This window comes from Mustela nivalis (genome assembly GCF_964662115.1).
Source record: "Mustela nivalis genome assembly, chromosome: 1".
Classification (NCBI taxonomy): domain Eukaryota; kingdom Metazoa; phylum Chordata; class Mammalia; order Carnivora; family Mustelidae; genus Mustela; species Mustela nivalis.
In genome coordinates, this window is record NC_139020.1 from 158,934,301 (window position 1) to 158,953,959 (window position 19,659).

A 19,659-nucleotide genomic window follows, 5' to 3' on the forward strand; every position below is an offset into this window, starting at 1 on the left:
CCCAGAGCAGATCCCCCAGGGAAGCCAGAACCCAAACCTGTTTCCCTGGCCCAAGCTCTCTCTACTAGACCGTCCTCCTGTGTTTGAGATCAAGACCTGTTTATCCTCATCCACACAACTTTTAACTGTGTTAAACCCCTTTCCCTTGGGGCTCTCCTTTCGGTCAGATGCTGTATTCGCGGTACCGTGTCGCCTGACCATGCACACATAACTCACGGGGTCTCCACCACGCTTCCGGTGCCAAGCTTAGGGCCTATCACAACTGCAGAAGGCAGTTGTGAAGCTTCAGATTCAGACCATGCGGAGCATGGAGCATGAAGCACAAATAGTGTTAGCTCTCACTTTTTATTCTAAACATCATGAAAGTTTTCCATGAACTATTCAGGCCGGGGCCCGGTGTGCAACGGGGGAGAGCAGGATATAACTCTTGATCGTATCACTGAATGTTAGTCTTGGAAAAGAGAACTTGGAGATCATTTTAACCACCTTCCTTATTTTTAAGGATGAGGAGATAGACCCAGAGGTTTTAAGCAATTTTCCAGAAGACATAGAGCAAGTTAGTAGTATTTGTGTGATTAAGCTAGTACTTAAGGTGTGAAGCTGGCCCATAGGGCTGTCTTCCTCTTCTCAGTGAATGGAAGTGAGAGATGCAAGAAAGATGCCCTTTAATTTATTGGGTTTTGTTCGTTTGTTTTATAAATTAGGAAAGAGGGATCCAAGATGCTAAACAAAGATGTTAGGACCAATGCTGGCTGAATCTGACCTGTGGTCTCACCTAGAGACTGTTCAGGAGATCGGATTGCTGACATCCGAATCTCATTCTTTTTTTTTTTTTTTTTAAAGATTTTATTTATTTATTTGACAGAGAGAAATCACAAGTAGATGGAGAGGCAGGCAGAGAGAGAGAGAGAGGGAAGCAGGCTACCTGCTGAGCAGAGAGCCCGATGTGGGACTCGATCCCAGGACCCTGAGATCATAACCTGAGCTGAAGGCAGCAGCTTAACCCACTGAGCCACCCAGGAGCCCCCGAATCTCATTCTTAATGCACTTTTGGAAAATGTTCAGCTTAGGACAGATGCCTGGGGACCGGTACGCACACGAGGTCTTTCAGAGCAGGGACTTGTTCTTCACTGCATCTGTGCCCGCTGCAGCCCAGCACAGCTGTAGGGAAGGTGGCCACTGGTGGCCTTTTCTGAGTGAACAAATACTACCCCCGCTGCTACGGTCAAGCCGGTGCTGAGTCTAATGACGCTCTCCGGCCCATCTCCCTCGGGCTTGCCTTTGGTCCTGCCACCGGGAGGGCTGAACAGCTTGGCCTTTGTGGAGTGAGAACAGCATCTCAGAATCCCCCGGCAGCCCCGGATGTCAGGAGTGTCTCCCCCCAAGTCCCCACAGGCACCCCTGTGTTCTTTGCTGTTGGAGGCGTGTCCTAACCGTATGCCAGTCTTGCCTTTCTGGCCTCTTCTAACCATCCGGCTTTCATGTCTGTGCAGGAGCGTCCCTGGGCACGTGTGCAGCAGGGTCTGATGAGCCTGGCCCAGAGGGCCTCACCTCCACCTCCTTGCTGGATCTCCTGCCGCCCACGGGTCTGGAGCCGCTGGACTCGGAGGAGCCCAGTGAGGCCATGGGACTGGGAGCAGGCCTGGGAGCCCCAGGCTCGGGTTTCCCCAGTGAAGAGAGTGAAGAGTCACGCATTCTGCAGCCGCCACAGTACTTCTGGGAAGAGGAGGAGGCGCTGAATGACTCCAGTCTGGACCTGGGACCCACTGCAGGTAGCTTTTCTTACCTGAGACTGGGTGCACCTCGCAGCTGGGAGGGAGGTTGGCTAGGCCAAATGCCAGAGGACCGTTTCCTTGCTCAAATCCTATCTCTTGTCTCTCCCTGCCAGCTTTTATGTGCCGCCAGAGCCAAGTCTCTGGGACCCCTGGTGTCTTACTGGTCCCCGAGGCTCTTTTTTCTTTAACGTTTGCTGCTGTTTAGGGAGCCCATGTTCTGCTCTCATGTAACACCATAGAATGCAACAGCCTGGGAGGGTAACTTTCCCCCCATGTAAACATGCAAAAACCACTGCTCAGAGGGGTTGAGAGCATCCTTAAATTCATCAGCTGCTCATCTGCTCAGCCATGATCCAAGCCAGGGCTTCCCAAGGTCTAGGGGTTCATCCCCTGCTGTGCTATGTTGTCCCTGTTGAAGGTTCCTGTACCCCTCCTGAGGTCTCTCTGACCCCAGATCAAGGCACCACCCTTCTCTCAGTCATGCCCCAGAGCTAGTTTCCAGAGCATGGCTGATGGACCCATGTGGGCCAGCCACCTGGGGCCAGAGCCCAAGCTGGAATGCATGCAGTTAGGAGCTGGATGCAGACGCGGTGAAGCACATTGGCCATGCTCCTGGCTTCAGCAGCTGTGCACGTTCTTGGCCAGCAGGAGCCTGTTTGTAAATGCCAGATTGCCACATTGTGTGTGTGCCTGCTCGTGCACACGGGGGCAGGCTGTTATAGAACGCAGTTTGAATTTTTTTCTTTAGCATGTATAATATTTTGGGTTTGTGTCCTCTAATTATGAAAATAGTACTTGGAAATTGTAGAAAATACAAAAGATGCAAAGAAGGAAATGAAAGTCACCCGTAACCTCACAACAAAAAGAGAATCACTAGTCATAGTTTGGGATACATCCTTGTAGTCCCTTTTACATGCCAAATTGGGATCATAATATTTTCACTTAAAATATTTAATAAATGTATTTCCACATAATTGAATACTCTTTTTAAATCTGATTGTTAGTGACTATGTAGTATTTCGTCATGTGGCTCATCACAGGTTTAAAACCAGCTCCCTATTGTTGAATATTTAGGTTGTTCCCAGTTTTAATGCTGCTGAAACTATCATCATATATTTTTACACGTCTCTGATTGTCTCCTCATGATACATTTCTAGAATAAAATTCTAGGTGTAAAGATGTATCAATCGGCATCCTAGACGGAAAAAGAAGATATGATCAAACTGAGATAACCCAGAGAGAGTTTATTTATAGAATAAGGAACTTAGAAAGGTATGGGTAAGAGATAGGCCAACCACAGAGGAGTCCAGGGTCCTGGGCAGCAGAGCACTCAGTTTTCCTACACCCAAAGGGATGGAGGGAGAGATGGATGAAAGGAACCAGGAGGGACAGAGAGTGCTGGCAAGCAAGTGATCCTGGCAAGAGCTGTGACCCAGCAGGGGAGAAACCAGGGGAGGAAGTACCTGACCCCCTCTCCTCCTATCTTCTGCCAGGATCCCTGTCAATCTCTCTTCCCCTGCCTCTTTCGGGGAGTCTGGTCAGGAAGCAGGGACACTTGGCCTGTTGTGGTAACTCCCAGGGTCCATCTCTCAGGGCAGAGGACAGGGTAGAGAAGGGTAGAGAGATGATCTGGAGGGGATGGAACATGTCTGGCACAAAGAATAGGAATCTTTCCACGGGCTTTTGTTAAATATTTCCAAACCAGCCTTGAGGAAGATCTTTCCAGGTTGCATACCCACCGGAGGTGGAATGAGGGGCAGGTTGTTGGACCCTCCTCACCACTGCGTTTTGTCATTTAGAAATCTTGGTCAACTTGATAGGGAAATTATAATGGCTTTTGATTGCCAGGGAATGTTAACATGTGTGTGTGTGTGTGTGTATGTATGTATGTATGTATGTACGTATTCTGATCTCTTATGGTCCTCTCCGATTTGAGGCATAGTATAATGAAATCAGGCTCTGGGGTCAGGCAGATCCCAATGTTTCAGCACCAACACCTAACGGCTATGTGATTTTTGGCAAGGAGCAACCTGAGCCTGTTTCCCCATCCAGAAAATAGTATCATAGGGTTGTGAGGTTTAAATGCAGTGGTTCATTGAACACTCCCAGTATAGCACTTGGTACTTCTATGTACTCTGTATTACGTATTATTGCTTTTCCATTTTTTTCTATTGGGGTTTTAATTATTTTTATCACTGTACCAATCCTCACATAAAAGGAATACATTCTCTGATGTGTATAGAAAACATTTTTCCAGTTTATCAATTACTTTTGTTATTATAGTAATTTTTGACATACATTAGTTTTTTTTTTTTCAAAAGTCACAGTCTTTCTTTTGAAATGTTTTTATGTTTTTCTTTGCTTTATGTTTAGAAAAATCCTTTCCCTCCCTGAGATATATGTACCTTTATTTCCTCTATTTTTTTAACATTAAATTTTTACATTTAACTCTTTATTCTAGCAGTAATTTACTTTGGTATGTGGTATAAGATAGGGATTTAGTTCATTTCCCCCATTAAGCTAGCCTGTTACCGCAGCAGAATAGGCTGATAAATCTATCCCCCTGTCGGAAAAGAAGCACTAGACAATTAGATGTGCTTGGGTCTTTCTCTGGAAAGACCCTTGAGAATCTAGTCTAAGACAAGCAGTCATTCCAAGGGCCTTAGCCAAGAAAGCCACAGTGCTGAGCCTAGGACCTTCCTCAGGATCACAGTGGGTTGGCCCTGAGGCTTTGCTGAACTCATTTTCTTTGCCTCTCACTTCCCTTTCCCTCCTTTTCCTCTCTCTCTTCTTCTCCCATTCACCTCTCTGCGTCTCTTAATAGTGAAAATAGAAAGTCATCGAATACGTGTTCTGTCACTGACACTTGGCATCTGTTCTCCTCCTTGTGCTGGCTCTACAGAGTGGTCTGTCTCCTCTTCTCTGCTCTATACCCCGAACAACTGTGAGATGGGGACTCAGGTGCCCTGCACGAAGAACGGGTGAGAGCTCTGGAGGAGGGAGAGTGAGGAAGGCCACTTTTCCCAGGCTTCCACATCTCTTACCTTTCCATGGGGCCCTTACCTTTCCTTGGGTCAGTCTCTTCTCTGTACACCTCCGAGGCAATTTGTGAAAACACAGTACCCACAGGATAAAAGTGAAGCATCTTAGTATTGCAGAAAGTGTTCTTAATGCTCTGGCCCAGCCCCTTGGCCTCATCTCCTTCCCTGCTCCTGCAAGCCTCGGTTCACTAGCCTATTATCACTGGTGAATGCGGGACTGAGGCACAGGGAAGCTAAGTGCTTTAACAAGGTCGCACTTGGTATGAGACAGAGCTGGATCAAGGATCTGTGTGTTCTCAGGCCTGTTCCCTGTGCCTGTGGTGCCCTTCCTCCTGTCCCATCTGCCTGGAGCGCTCTTCTCCATCCCAGCTGCCAGGCAGACTTGTCATCATCCTGCAGCACCTAGCTCAGAAGACATAGCTTCTGAGAGGCCTTTGGATCTCTACCAAGTGGGCAGGACTGCACATGGTTGTGCGCATGGTGCCCTGTCCAGGGGCGCCTTGCCGAGCAGGGGAGCTAGGGCTCAAGTCGGGCCTGCATGCTACTCACGCAGTCAGGCCAGATGGAAGGAGTGCCTTCTTCTAAGTCATCTGCCTAGAGGGGCATCTCCGTGAGCTTAGTGGCCCTGACGTGAAGCTAGTTGTTTCTGCTTCTGCATCCTCACGGTACCTTGATAATATGGCGTGAGGTCATCCCAGAGACAGAGCGTGTTCGAGGTGTGAGGCTCCTTTGTAGGGGGAGGAAGCCCAGAGAGGACAGTATGTGCCAGCCCCCTCTGCCTGCTTCTGCTCCTGACCCTAAAAGTCAGAGGCTTCCGTCTAGTGTTCTCTGGAAGGAAAGAGGGCATTGCCTCTTTGGGTTTGTCCCTCAGGTTAGAGGAGACCCAAGGAAACTTCAAAGGGCCTGCCCGGAGGAAGAGTGTGTCCAGAGGTCAGAGTGACCATGCAAAGGGCTGTCCTAACAGCCCATGGGGACATGGCTGCATCCATGTCCAAGAGCAATGACTGCTGAAAGCCAGGCGGTGGATGGGCCTAATCTCAGACCCTATACCCTTCTATTAATTATGACATCAACCCATACATGAACACCTAGTGTGTGCCAGGCTCCATGCTAGGTGTTTCTGTATACTATCTCATTTAATCTCAACAGAAACAAGTATATATTGTTACTCCCATTTGATCAGTGAACAAACTTGAGGCTCCAGGAGTTTGCATAACAGCCCAGCTACCAAGTGTAAGAACCAGGAATCAAACCCAAGTTTCCAGACTCTATAGTCTTGGCTCTTTCTATGCAACCTATGCCTCTCAGCTCAATTATTTATTAGAGAATAGCAGTAATGTCTTGTATTTTACATAGTAAATATTCCCGTTTTTTTCCTTAGAATATTCTCTGTGATTAGCTCATTTGAACTTTACAACTCTGTGCACTCTGTAGGGTCCACAGGCAGGAGTTGTCACTGCTTCACAGATGCTGAAACCCAGGCCTGGAGAGAGTAAGAGCTTTGCCCAAGGCTACATAGCTTGTGTACAGCAGAGCTGAGTCTGGAATCAGTGGCTCCTGAGCACCTGGGCCTAGTGACCCACTGTAGGAGCACAGAGATAGCGTGTGTTAGAAAGGAAACCAGTGTGCTTTGTTGTCACAAGTACTTTGCTATATTTTTCATTGCTAGTTTGCTGGACCTAGAAGAGCCAGAGCTAGAGCCTTCCTTCTACAGTGACGATCCTGAGGTCCCACAGCAAAAACAGGCACTGGTCTTTCTGCTCGGCTGATGATGAGGGATGTGACCTTGAGCGCATGTTCCTTGTCTGATCTTGGCTTCAATCTCTCCTCTGTAAGTGAGGAATAATAGACTGAAGCCTTCTCCAGATTTAAAACATTACAGTTTTCTGACATTCCAGGTGAGAAGAGTGATCTCAGCAAAGTAGGGGCAAAGAAGTAGAATGTAGATCGGCCCTTTACCAACTAGCATCAAGCCAACTTAAGACCCCATCAAATAATTCAGATAAGATTGTTAATGATTAAGAACACTTTCCCGGGTTACCCACTCATCCCAAAGCTGTCTCTCCTGTCACCCTCCACCCTTTCATTCTCCGATATCCTCAATGAAATTCTCTGCATGCGATTTTAATTTTCCTAGTGAACAAGCTACTAATTAGTGTTCTACAAGAAAAGCAACAACTCTTTAGGGTCGGCAAGTTCTAGACACCCAACTCAAACATGCTGACAGCCCTGTGTAAAAAGAGGGTGTTGATTGGCTCAGTAACTGCATAAGCTAGGCAGGTTGGGATCCAAATATTGAAATAGGGCATAGACAACTGTCTTCCTCCATCAGGCCTAGCATTCCCTGGCTGGCTTCATTCTCAGGCACGTTGTCCCTGTGCGGTGGCTCAGAGAGCACTCCACTCCAGTCACTCCAGTGTCCTTTCTTTCACTCAGCAGCCGCAGCAGAGAGAGAACTGTGCTTCCCCAGCACTTCTGGAAAAGTCTCAGATGGAAACTTGTTTGTCTTTCCTGTGTCATGAGCCTATCTATGACCCAATCCTGAGGCCAGAGGGACTGGGTTCTCTGGTCCGTACTAGCTCTTGAGCACCCCTTGAAGCCAGGGGGTAGCGCCCCATACTCCTGTACCAAGAGGAGGGAAGTACATGCCAAATGATGGTTGGTTGGGCATAAAAGAACATTCATGAGTACTTATATTATTATATATTTCATTTTCACATCATTTTTTTAACTCACAGCAGCCTGATGAAAACTGTAAAAGCAGGCATTGTTAGGATCCCTGTTTTATAACTAAGGAAACCAGCTCGGAGAGGTTTAAACGTGGCACTAAATCACACAGGTAATGGGCTGCAGAGTGAAATCTCAAATTTGAGATTTCTGCTTTAAGATCTGCTACCCCTCCATGTAAAATCATTGATTAGACCCCTTGAATTATTATTGCCTGTGAAGAATTTTGTAGAAAGCAGATCATCAAAGCCAGTCTGCTGGGACCTGGAAATGGCTCCTATGCATTGATACCATACCTGCTGTTGAATGATTTGGGGGTCACAGCACACGCATCAGGCATGTTTGCTAAGAAGACCAGCTGACAGAAGCACTTACACCTAGATGCCCACAAGAAACTGTACTTTTGTTTTACACTAGTAATAAGTATTGTTATGTGAAAATCCGAAAATGCAGAAAAGAGGAAAGTAAAAACCACTCCTAATCCCATCAGCCAGAATTGGCAAATGTTAACATTTTGGCATGTATCTTTCTGGGAATTTTTCCTACATGGGAAATACATAAAATACGCCTTTTTAAAAATGGAATTACAGTGCACAGGTTCTGCTGTTTCACTTTCCAGTGTCTCTCCAAGCCAGCTAAGGGAGCTGTCTGCCCTCACTGTTAAGGCAGGAGTAGTCTCCCAAGCCCGGCCCAGCCACCGCCCTTTCGGACAGTGGCCTGCCGCCTGAGCGCTGGATGGTCCCCAGTCTTGTTCTGCAAACTGCGCCATGATGGGAGTCCTTGAAACCAAGTCCTTACCAGCATCCTCATTGTTTCCTTAGCGTGTATTTCAAGGAGTGAAATGACAGGTTCAGAATGTCTCTTCTTAAAGCTTTTCATATGTATTAAGCTCCCCCACCCCCAATGTGGCCTGATTTCCATTTCCATCAGTAGCAGATGGAGTGCCTGTTTCCTGCATTCATCCAATACTCGGTATTATCTTTAAATATATACGTATATTGTCAGGTTGGCACCCCCAAAACTGTATCATCATGTTTAATTTACATTTCTTTGATGACTACTGAGGTTGACCATTAAAAAGTCATTTTTAATTATACTGAAAGCTTCTCCCCTTGAGCTTCCTTTTTATGCCAGTCTGTTGTGAATTTTGTGAGGGTTTTCGTATCAACACTGAGTTGAATAACTGGCTTGAGTGTTGCACTCAGGGGGGCAATTTTCAGTGATTTGACATTAAGCGAAAGGGACATTTACGTGATCTTCCAAGGCCGCTGGCTTGGTGCCTGCCTTAATTTCACATCTTAAGCAGGGGGAGTCGGTTCATTAATATTTCAGTGGATGCCAGGGGTCATCCATGAGATTATGGCAACCTCGGAAGGCAGAAACAAAGTCTAGTGTGACCTTGATAAGCTGGAGAAAGAGACTTAACAAAACTGATGAAACACAGGAGGGAGAAAATGCAACACGATCTATTTAGGGAACAAAAGCCAGCCCCCAGAGTGAGATTAAAAGAAAAAGAAAAAGCCGGGAGAATCCAAGCTGTCCAAAGGTCTGGAGCTTCATCAGGGTGGCCTCCTGCTGCCTCCAAGCCACAAGATCACCTCCAATGGGGAGAGAGCAGCTTGAGTGCTGTGTTAAATTCAGACCGTGCTGCCTGAGTCCGGAAACCTTACTTTCCAGCTCGCATAAGCTAGCTTGTCGCCCAGGAATCTTGTTCACTTTTCAGCAGCTCACTCAGCAAATATTTACTGTGTACCTACTCTGCTGATTTTGTGACCACTGGAACAACTGTGTGGCGAATCCAGAGTTTTCACAAGACATGAAGAATGACAGGGAGAGGGGGCTGAGAATGAGGGATAATCCCAGTTGTCGAGCCCCAGGCAAAGGAGGCTAAATTGGAACAACTGAGAAAATACGTAGGTTTTTATCCCGAGGAAGATGCTTCCCAGAAGTTTCTCACGTAAATAGACAAAACAGAAATGGGCTAAAGTTGTACAGGAACCACAGCAGTTGGGTTTAAGGAATTTGGGGAGAAAACAAAAGCCACCAACACAGAAATGCCTCTCTAAGGAGGTATATTCTCGAAGAGGGTGGCAGCCCACCTTACCTAGACTTAGCCATCTCCTGTCCAGATGACCTCCCAGGTCCCTTCTTTTTTTTTTTTTTTTTTTTTTTAAAGATTTTATTTGTTTATTTGACAGAGAGAGATTGCAAGTAGTCAGAGGCAGGCAGAGAGAGAGAGAGGAGGAAACAGGCTCCCTGCCAAGCAGAGAGCCTGATGCGGAACTTGATCCCAGGACCCTGAGATCATGACCTGAGCCAAAGGCAGAGGCTTAATCCACTGAGCCACCCAGGCACCCCTCCCAGGTCCCTTCTTGAGCTAGAATCCTAGGTCCTTGAAGGTTGTAGGGCATTCAGTAGAGTCCCATTGTAGGAACACGTGCCCGCGGATTCACCTGCAGTGAGCTGGGGCATGTGGAGTGTGACAGCAGTGTGACTTGAAGATATGGCCTGAGGGAGAAGAGCAGGCCTTCTGGGAGAGCTGATCTGAATGCATTATGTCATTTCACCTCAGCCTCAAGGTCCCAGGGGGTGGTAGGCGGGCCTAGAAGCTGGTTAGCCAGCATTCTAGCCCCTGCCTGTAGAACCTTGAAGCTGCACCTTGAGCCCTTACTTGTCAACTAGTCTGGTGATCCACGCCCAGCTTCTAAGAGATGGGCCATAGCTTGTGGTGCAGATGGAGGGGGAGAGAGGATGCTCCCCTGTCAGTTTGCTCCTCCTCCTGCGTCTGAAGCCGAGTCTGGGCATTGGCCTAATGGAGCAGGTCTGTCTGGAAAGACTGGCTAACCACGCACAAGCCTGGGTTTTACAACTTTACAGCTGTGATAAGTGTAGTTTCACAATTTAGAGCAAGTGTCCTCGCCTCTGTGAGCTTCACTTTTCCTCAACTGTAAAAGGAATTCTGTGTCCTTTGGAAGCCTGGTTTCCTTTGAGGGTGGGGGGTGGTTTGGGAAGATGTCGTTTCCAATGTAAGCCACCAGGGGGTACTACACCTTCACAGAGCTGCTGCCCTGCGTTCAGGGAGGGACGCTGTGGAGGCAGGAGGAAGAGGTTGGTGGAGGTCCCAAGCGTTCCTCTGCAGTCTCACCGATGGAGAGGTGAGACCTTGCGGTGTCCTTGCAGTGCAGTCACTTCCTGACCTCCCATGCTTTGAGGCCAGGCTGGAGCTCCCTCTGGAGGGTCTGAGCTGTGAGGCACCTCTCACCTCTTTTTAGTGTCCCAACTGTCACTATCTTCCTGGGGTTTTGACCGACTTTCCTGCTGTCTTGACTGTGTCTCCTGGGCATCTCTGCTTGTACCAGATGTGGGGGGTGTGGCGAGTGCCCTGCTGGTATGCCTTCGTCCCAGACAGGTTTCAGGGTGTGCGGACCCCTGCCTGTCCTGACTCCAGATGCTGAAATAGATGGGCTAGGAAGCAAAGTCTAGGGCACTAAGCAGAACAGGCTCACGCCATGTGGAGTCATAGTTGTCGGTGACAGCCATGGACAGGGCTCAGGACATACTGCTGTCACTGCACTTGGAGACCAGGGGCTGGGGCAGCCACCTGCCTTGCCAGGCCCTTTGTGCCTTCCCCACTGTGGAGCCATCCTTTCCCGTATCCCTCTCCTTTTCCTGCTCCGTTCCCCTGCTATCCTTCTCTTCCTCCATTGCCAGTTTACCCCGTTATCCTCCTCTCCAAAATGACTGCCCCAGCTTTCTCTCCCAGGCCAGTGTCACAAGTCTCTGGAAGCCTGGTCTCCTTCCCTGGACACCAGAATGGGAAAAGCACATTCTTCCCCGTCCACGGAGACTGTTCGCCTCTCACAGCAACTTTGTTCCTTCCTCCTGGAGCTTTTCGAAGCTCCTAGTTCAGGATGGCCTGCCCTGTCTCCCCTGCCACGTTTCACTTCTCTTCTGGTGGCCCTGGCATTTTCACTAGCCAGTACTTAAAGTGATGTGGGCGCTCTCTCTGTGTAATTCCTTATTTAAAATATAATTTCAAATTTACAGAAGATTTGCAAGAATAATTCCCACACACCCTTCACTCAGATTCCCTCACTGTTAATATTTTACCAAATATGTGTATGTGCTTATGAACATACAATTTCTTTCTGAACCATTTGATAGTAGCTTGCAGACACAGTGCCCCTTTACATACACTGCATACTTCAGTGTCCGTTTCTTAAGAACAGAGACATTCTCTTACAGAATCACCGTACAGTGACCATCAGGAAATCAACACGGACACAAGACTACTGTATGATGACAAACTCTGTTCAAACTTGCCACTCCCCCACCCCCTGGTGTCTGCTGTAGCAAAAGAAAACAAAATTATTTTTTATAGTTCACTGTCCAGTCTAAAATCAGGTACTGTGTTTGTTGTCATGCCTCATTAGTCATTTTTATTCTGGAAAATCCTCCAGTCTTTGTCTTTCATGACCCCAACAGTTTTGAAAGAGATAGGCTAGTTATTTTGTAGACTACCCCTTAGTTTTGTCTCTTGTTTCCCCATGACTCAGGGTCTACATTTTTGGCAGGGATGGCACAGAAGTACTGTTGTATCTTTCTCAGTTAAGCAGACTATGGTTCTCTTCTTGAACTGAACATGGCTTCTTTACTGGTCAGTTCACATTCATGTTTGGATCCCGTCTCATTCCCCACTCTTCTGGCATCCCCATTTTCTTTTCTTTTCTTATTTTTTTTAATGATTTTATTTATTTATTTGACAAACAGGGATCACAAGTAGGCAGAGAGGCAGGCAGAGAGAGAGAGGAAGGGAAGCAGGTTCCCTGCTGAGCAGACAGCCCTATGTGGGGCTCCATCCCAGGACTCTGGGATCATGACCTGAGCTGAAGGCAGAGGCTTTAACCCACTGAGCCACCCAGGCACCCCTAGCACCCCCATTTTTGTCCCCCTTGTGTCTGTCCCCCACCTGCTCACCTTCCACTTCCCACCACACCTCTGGTTCACAGTCTGCGCCTCCACTGGGTCTCCCATTAATTTCTTGTTTCTGTGTAAGAGACCTTTCTGATACTCAGTTCATATCTAGGCTTGTCCTTCCCTACCCTTCCCTCTTCCCTTGATTCATGTTGATTTATTTATCATACAGCCACTTATCCTGTCTGTCAGCCTGTGGAGCAGACTTCCAAAATGGTGCCATTTTTCCCCTTACGATTTTACCATATAAAAATTTAATGATAATAAGAAGGAGGAGGAGATAGAGGAATACTTAAAATCAATCACGCATTTGCTGTGTAGTGTGGGCTGTGTCCAGGTTTTATCTCAGTGCCTCCTGACCACAGCCCTGGGTGCTAGGTACTGTTGTTATCTTATAGAGAAGGAAAACGAGACACAGGAACGTCAAGCGCATGTCCAAGGGCACACTGCTGATTAGCAGTGGGACCAAGATCACACAATAAGAGAAGAAGGAGTAACTCTGGATGCTGGGAGGTGGTTTAAAAAAAAAAGTGGGAAAAAATCCTGCTGAGTCTGCGTTCAGGGTGTGGCGTTTACTGATTTGTCAAGTCTCGGGAAACCATAGAGCTGGAGAAGGCCAAGGCCTGGTGGGTGATGTAAATTTAGGAGTCTTTAGCAGAGGAGGAAATAGATAAAGTCTTTGGAACCCATGAACTCGCTGAGAAAGGATGAGTCAGGGGCTGGCTATCTTGGAGTGATCACACAGTAGGGAGCCTAATGAAGGGCAGTCTGTGCCCTTAGAGGCTCTTTTCTCTCCCTAAGAGGGCAGGTCATGGGTTCAGGAGGCAAGCTGGCAGTCAAGGGTTTACCTAATACATATTGTTAAGGGATTTCTATGCACTTTGCCTCTAGACTAGACCATTTCTGCTACGGGCATGGCTGCCCCCACCTTTAGCCAGAGTGCCCCCTTCTTCCTGTTAGTCAGCCAGTGCACATAGGGTATCAAGTCTACCCTTGATTCGCTTTGATTTATCATCTTTCTTTTCTTTTCTTTTTTTAAAGATTTTATCTATTTATTTGACACAGAGAGAGCACAAGTAGACAGAGCGGCAGGTAGAGGGAGAGGGAGAAGCAGGCTCTCTGCTGAGCAGAGAGCCTGACACGGGGTTGGATCCCAGGACCCTTGGGATCATGACCTGAGCCAAAGGCAGCCGCTTAACTGACTGAGCCACCCAGGTGCTCCTGGGGTCATCTCTTGAACCTGTTCTCTCCTCATTCCAATGTCATCATCTGTGTTTATCTCTCCCAGAACATTGCAGCAAGACCCCAACTCTTTCTCTGCTTTCATTTGTCCCCTCTGTCATCAAATTCTTGCACATTTCTGTCAGGGCAATCTTCTAGCCCTAAAATCTTGTGCCTGTAAGGGGTCGTATATGTCCATTCCCCAGCATCCATATGGTGTGCTATTATATCATCTTCCTGTCAAGTGGCCATCCTGTCCATTCCAATTATGTTTTTATGCATTGTATTTCAATTGTAAACAGATCTATTAAAAAGTGCTTACTTCTATTGAAGTAAAATACTTCTATTCTTTTATAAACTTGTTTTATGGGTGTAATTTCCTCGAGTCTCTCTACAGATGTTAATAAGAAATGTTTCTAAGTTTTCTTTGTTTACTAGATTAACTCTTCTCTCAGAAGTGAGTTGCTTTGCTTTCTCTCCTTCATGCTTCTTCATGAGCGTGGCTTTCCCCTAATATCCTGTGTATTTTGATCATTCTTTGATATTTTTAAAGGTGATACTAGATTGTGCAGTATCAGAGGCTGATGTGGGTCTCCACAGTATTCTGTGGTCTCTGTTCCAGAAACATACCTCTCCCCTGAACACCATGGCTGCTTTGTGTAAGGAATAGGTAAGCTTCCCTACAGAGTGTGTGCAGGGGCTGGGGAGAGGAAGATGTTAAGTTACCAATCACTTCTACTCAAAAAGAGTACACTTAACAAAAGTAGATTGGGTAGAATATTTTAATTATTCATTTAAATAAATATTCATTTATTTGTTTAAATGATATTTGATTATTCAGTTAAAGATTATAATTTAATATATAATATTATATAATTATAATTTAATTATTATAATTATCACTAAGATCATTCAGCTTCAAAAAATTATACTTTTTCTTAATAGGGAATCGGTTTTGCTTTTTGTAATAACTCTCAGAGCTATATAGATCCATGTTCTAATTTGAATGCTTGTTCTCTAGGCCCATTGCACAGCTTCCTTCAAGAGATTTATTTTTATGACTTCCTCTCATGTTTCTTGATTCCATGTCTTCTTTGGATTTCTTGGAGAACTTCCTTAAGTACTTTCTCAGAATCTGTGGATTGAAAAACTTTTAAGTCTTTTGCATATATGAAAATGTCTGTATTTTGTAATCACATTTATACCCACTTTAGTTGGGTATAAAATACCAGGTTCAAAATACAGTCATTTCAGAGTTCTGAATGCATTTTCAATTCAGCTTCCTGCAGTCTAGTGTTATGAATTAGAAGCTTGGAGATAATTTGATTATTACTTTATAGGTTAACCTGTTCTTTCTCTGAGAACTTTTAGGATCTTATCTTGCTCTTTAGAATTCTGAAATATGAGAATGAGGCTAGGTGTGAGTCTTTTATCGCTTACCTCAATTATATGCCCTTTCAATGTAAAGATTCCCACTGTGGGATATGGGAAATTTTCTTCTTTGTTTGGTTATTTATTCTTTCCATTTTAAGGGTTCTTCTCTTTTTGGAATAGTTAGTTAGATATTAGATCTCTTGCACTGGTCATCTGTATTTTTTAACTTTTCTATCTTTTCTTTTTACTTTTGCTCTTGAGGCTTTTCCTAGACTTTTTTTCTTCCAGCTGTTCTATTGAATTTTTATATTTTGACAATTTAATTTCAGTTTCCACAAACCTTTTTTCCTTCTCCTCCTCCTCCTCCTCCTCCTCCTCCTCCTCCTCCTCCTTCTTCTTCTTCTTCTAGAGATTACTTGATTCTCTTATTACCCTGTTCTTATTTTAGGGAGACAATATCTTTTGATCTCTCTGAGATATTAACTGGAATTTAAAAATTATCTTCCATTACCTGAATGTTCTGTGTTCTTGCTGTTCCCATAGTTGCTCTCTCTCCTTAATTCTGCTGGGAAGAGGGCCTCTCTTCTCCAGTATCTTTCCTGGTGTTTGTATTGGCTGAATGGTTAATTTGTTCTTGTGATCTCATCCGCTTTCCATATTCCCAGAAATTTATCTAAACCTTTAAAACTTTAATTTGACAGTTGAGAAGCCATTCTATCATTTGATAGAAATTTTGAAGGAGGAGGCCCTGTTCACTACTTTAAACTGCCTCTCAGGTCTAAAGAGTATTTTAAAATAGCCTTTGATACTTATTTTGCAACAAAATGGCAGCCAATTAAAGTTGCTACCTAGAAATCACTTCTAGTATTTTGAAGAATCTCCCAACCGAACAGGCCCATGAGTTTCCTATGTTGTTACCCTGAAGAGGCCTAGGGTTCACTGCAAAACCAGAACAAGTCCTGCTTGTCCAGGAGGCCTCCTAAGTCCCGCATTTCGAGATATGGTTCCCAGGAATGGCAGGAAGGATAAAATTCCCTGTCATTGCCAACAGTGACCCCCTCCATTCTGGGAGGCTCTGGGCTCAGCTGGTGGGCTCTGTTGAGCTCTCCTGATATCTTTTTTTTATTTCCCAGCCAGGGCCTAAATCTCAGCAAAAGAGCACGGTTTAGGAACAATGGTAATGATCTCTGTGTCTTGTCTGTCTCTGTGATCAGAAGGTTCTCAGACCTCATTGAGGGTTTTACCAAGAGGCCTCCCATTACAACCCACTGGGAAAGAGATAAAGGGACCCTTTTCTAATGGCTTGTCTGGGGTCTTCTTGGCAAAATCCCCAGAAGAGGAAACACAAATGCATTGTAAGAACCATAGAGATGTTAACTTCTTGTCATGGACTGTTAACGAGGGCTATCTCCCAGGGGTGCGATCATAAACACTTTCTTTCTATGTTATACATTCCTGTATTCACAGAATTTTAGTGGCAGATTTGTGTCATTTTCGTCATGAAGGAAAGAAGGACTAGCCTGGCCCTCGTCTCTCCCATAGTCTGCCCCACCCCTGACCCTCACTGTCTAGCTTTATTTCCCACTTCTTTCCAAAAGGACTGGTAATCCGACTCCCTGCTGTCCCCCTGTGGGTCTCATGGTTGCTTTATGTCATCTGCTCTGTGAATACTGAACAGATCAGTGATGGATGATGAAACTAGCAAATGAGGTTTCTGTCTCTGTCCTTAGATTACGTCTTTCCAGACTTGACTGAGAAAGCGGGTCCAATAGAAGACACCAGCCAGGGTCAAGAGGTGCCGAGTCTGCCCTCTCCCTTGCCCAAGATGAACCTGGTGGAGCCACCATGGCATATGGCTCCTGGAGAGGAGGAAGAGGAGGAGGAGGAAGAGGAGGAAGAGGAGGAGGAAGAGAGGGAGAAGGAGGAGATAGAGAAGGAAGAGGAAGAGGAAGAGGAAGAAGAGGAGCTCCTGCCTGTGAACGGATCCCAAGAAGAAGCCCATACTCAGGTCCACAGCTTTTCTCCCACCAGCAGCAGCCAGATGCCAGGGGCTGCCAAACACAGGCATGAAGAATCTGGGGACCAGGCCTCCTCAGGTGTGGAAGTGGGGAGCAGCATGGAGCCCAGCCTGTCACCTCCTGCAGTCACCCCGAGTACAGCGACCCTGGGGGGTCAGGACTTCATCAGCCAGGAGGCAGGGGGCACAATGCTGCCAACCGAGGGGCATGGGGTAGAGTTTGAGGCCCCTCGGGAAGCAAGCGAGGAGGCCACTGTGGGAGCAGTGGGGCTGACTGGGAAGCAGGGGGAGGCGCCGTCCTTGGCATCATTTCCCCAAACAGAAGCTCCCAGTGGCGCTGAGAGCCCAGATGAAGATCCCCTTTACCCTGGAGCCTCAGCATCTTTCCCCCTAGCCCCCCGAGATGTGGAACTAACCCCTTCCTCTGCTACTTTGGGGCAAGAAGACCTTAGCCAGCAGCCCCAAGAAGGACAGGCCGCCGAAGCCCAGTCCAGAATACCCTGGGATTCTACTCAGGTAAAGTGAGAACACATGAAGGCCATTTGGCAGCACCTTTCTCTAAGGGGTCTGGTCATCCCCTGGCTGCACAGTGGGGATGGAAAGGTCTGCCAGGCTGAGGTGGGAGGCCCTTGGATAGCACGTAGAACCCCAGCAGAACTTTTGGGATGCACACCTCACAGCCCTGTACGGGTGTTCTCACCACACTTAACACGCAAAGCTCTTGGAAGAGCTCAGCTTCCCTAGCTTGGCCTCGTTCAGTGCTACTGCTGCCTCCCGTGGCCTTCCCACCGCCTGACCCACCCCCCATCTCCACACCCACCCTGGATGTGCAGTTGCCCTCTGCTCTCCTCCTCACCCCTGCCCAGCACACACACCCGAGGCCAGTGTTCGCACCTGGGAAGGGAGAGAAGGGAAGGGGAGTCCCAAATTGCCAGCCTGTGCATCTGGCCTTCAGGCCTGTTTTCCTTTGGCCTAGGGCACGTGAAACCCCCACAATGTTGCCACTGAAGGCCTGTAGCTCAGGCAAAGCCCTGTCAGGCCCCTCCTCTCATTGAAGACATCTTCAGTGTGATACCTAGAGACATCTGCGTTTGTGAGCCTGTGGCTGGAGCTTGCCACCCTGCAGAGGCTGTTGACCCCCACCTAGCTGTCACAGACCTGCAGCTGGCCTTCCCATCCGGCTTCTCAAAGGGTTTCCATCTGTGCTTTCTCCAGTTGCCTTTCCTTGTCAAGCCTTTGTAACTGTGGCCCTTCTTTTGGTCTCACTGTCCAGGTGATCTGCAAAGACTGGAGCAATCTGGCTGGGAAGAACTACATCATTCTGAACATGACGGAGAACATAGACTGTGTGAGTGCTGAGCCAGGCGGGGGCCACGGAAAAGGATGGGAGGGGGTGTGTGGCCAAACCTGGGCAGAGGGGAGCATGCTGGGTGTGGGGAGGGGCCTAGACTAAACCAGGGGAGGAGCCAGCCCCCACCCAAGTCTAAAAGAGGAGTGCCTTCATATGTTTAAATTCCTAAGGGCTCTTTTATTCTTGCCCTACTCTGTTTAATTTCAAGGAATAGGTTTTTTGTGTGTGTGTGGTTTTTTTTTTTAGATTCTATTTATTTATTTGACAGAGATCACAAGTAGGAAGAGAGGCAGGCAGAGAGAGACAGAGAAGCAGGCTCCCTGCTGCGCAGAGAGCCCGATGCGGGACTCGATGCCAGGACCCTGGGATCATGACTTGAGCCGAAGGCAGAGGCTTTAACCCACTGAGACACCCAGGAGCCCTCAAGGAATAGTTTTGTTCACGTGTGCAATGTCTTATCGCCTGGAACATATTGAAACTGTCTTTAAAAAGTTGCTTTCCTTATTTGTTGGTTTTGGCCTTGGTTTTCTCACTTGCCTTTGCTCCCCAGATGTCTGGTAGGTTCTTTCAGAGCTATTTAAGGAGGGCCATCAACAAGCTGGTATGAAGCTTTGAGCTTGGAGTGGGGTTTATTAACTGACTTCTCAGGAGGGTGGACTGGCTAGGCCATTTGAGTTTTTAATGTCAACATTTTTAGGTCCTTCCTCTTGGGCGACTAGATTCTTTGAAAAAGGAATGTCTGTCCTACTGGGAGCATAAAGGGCTGGTTGTCAGTGTTCTGGGAGGCAGGGTGGGGAGAGGGCTTGGCACCTCAGTGTTAGGGCAAATTCATAGAGCACAGACAAATTCATTTACTCCCTCTTTGACCAAGAGCCCCCTACCACAGTGGTGCCCCATGTCCTCTGGGTCAGAGGGCCTCTCTTTTACCCTCTTTGCAGAATCAATTTCCAGGCTTCTACCAGGGGGCAGGGACATTTGTCAGCTCTACAGTGCTGGGAAGAGGAATTAGGGATCCAGCTGCTTCTTAAACAGCCTCTCAAATAGTTCTCCTATTTTTAGAACCATTTTCATCCTCCCTTCAGAAGGTAACCCATGCTGCCTATTCAAGAGCATGTTGGGGGTTTGACAGGGTACGTGTGATTCCTTCTTAGCTTGTCCCATTTCAGCTGAGGATCTGGC

The 19,659-nt window shown here is 47.0% G+C and overlaps 1 protein-coding gene across 1 annotated transcript in view; it reads left to right on the forward strand.

Moving 5' to 3' along the window:
- Positions 1–19,659, forward strand: part of PODXL2 (podocalyxin like 2) — a 36,281-nt gene that overhangs the window by 4,728 nt on the left and 11,894 nt on the right. Inside the window, exons 2-4 of the mRNA XM_082714319.1 lie at positions 1,494–1,772; positions 16,843–17,645; positions 18,403–18,477. Coding sequence (XP_082570445.1) covers positions 1,494–1,772; positions 16,843–17,645; positions 18,403–18,477 — 1,157 coding nt within the window. The remainder of the gene's footprint in view (positions 1–1,493; positions 1,773–16,842; positions 17,646–18,402; positions 18,478–19,659) is intronic.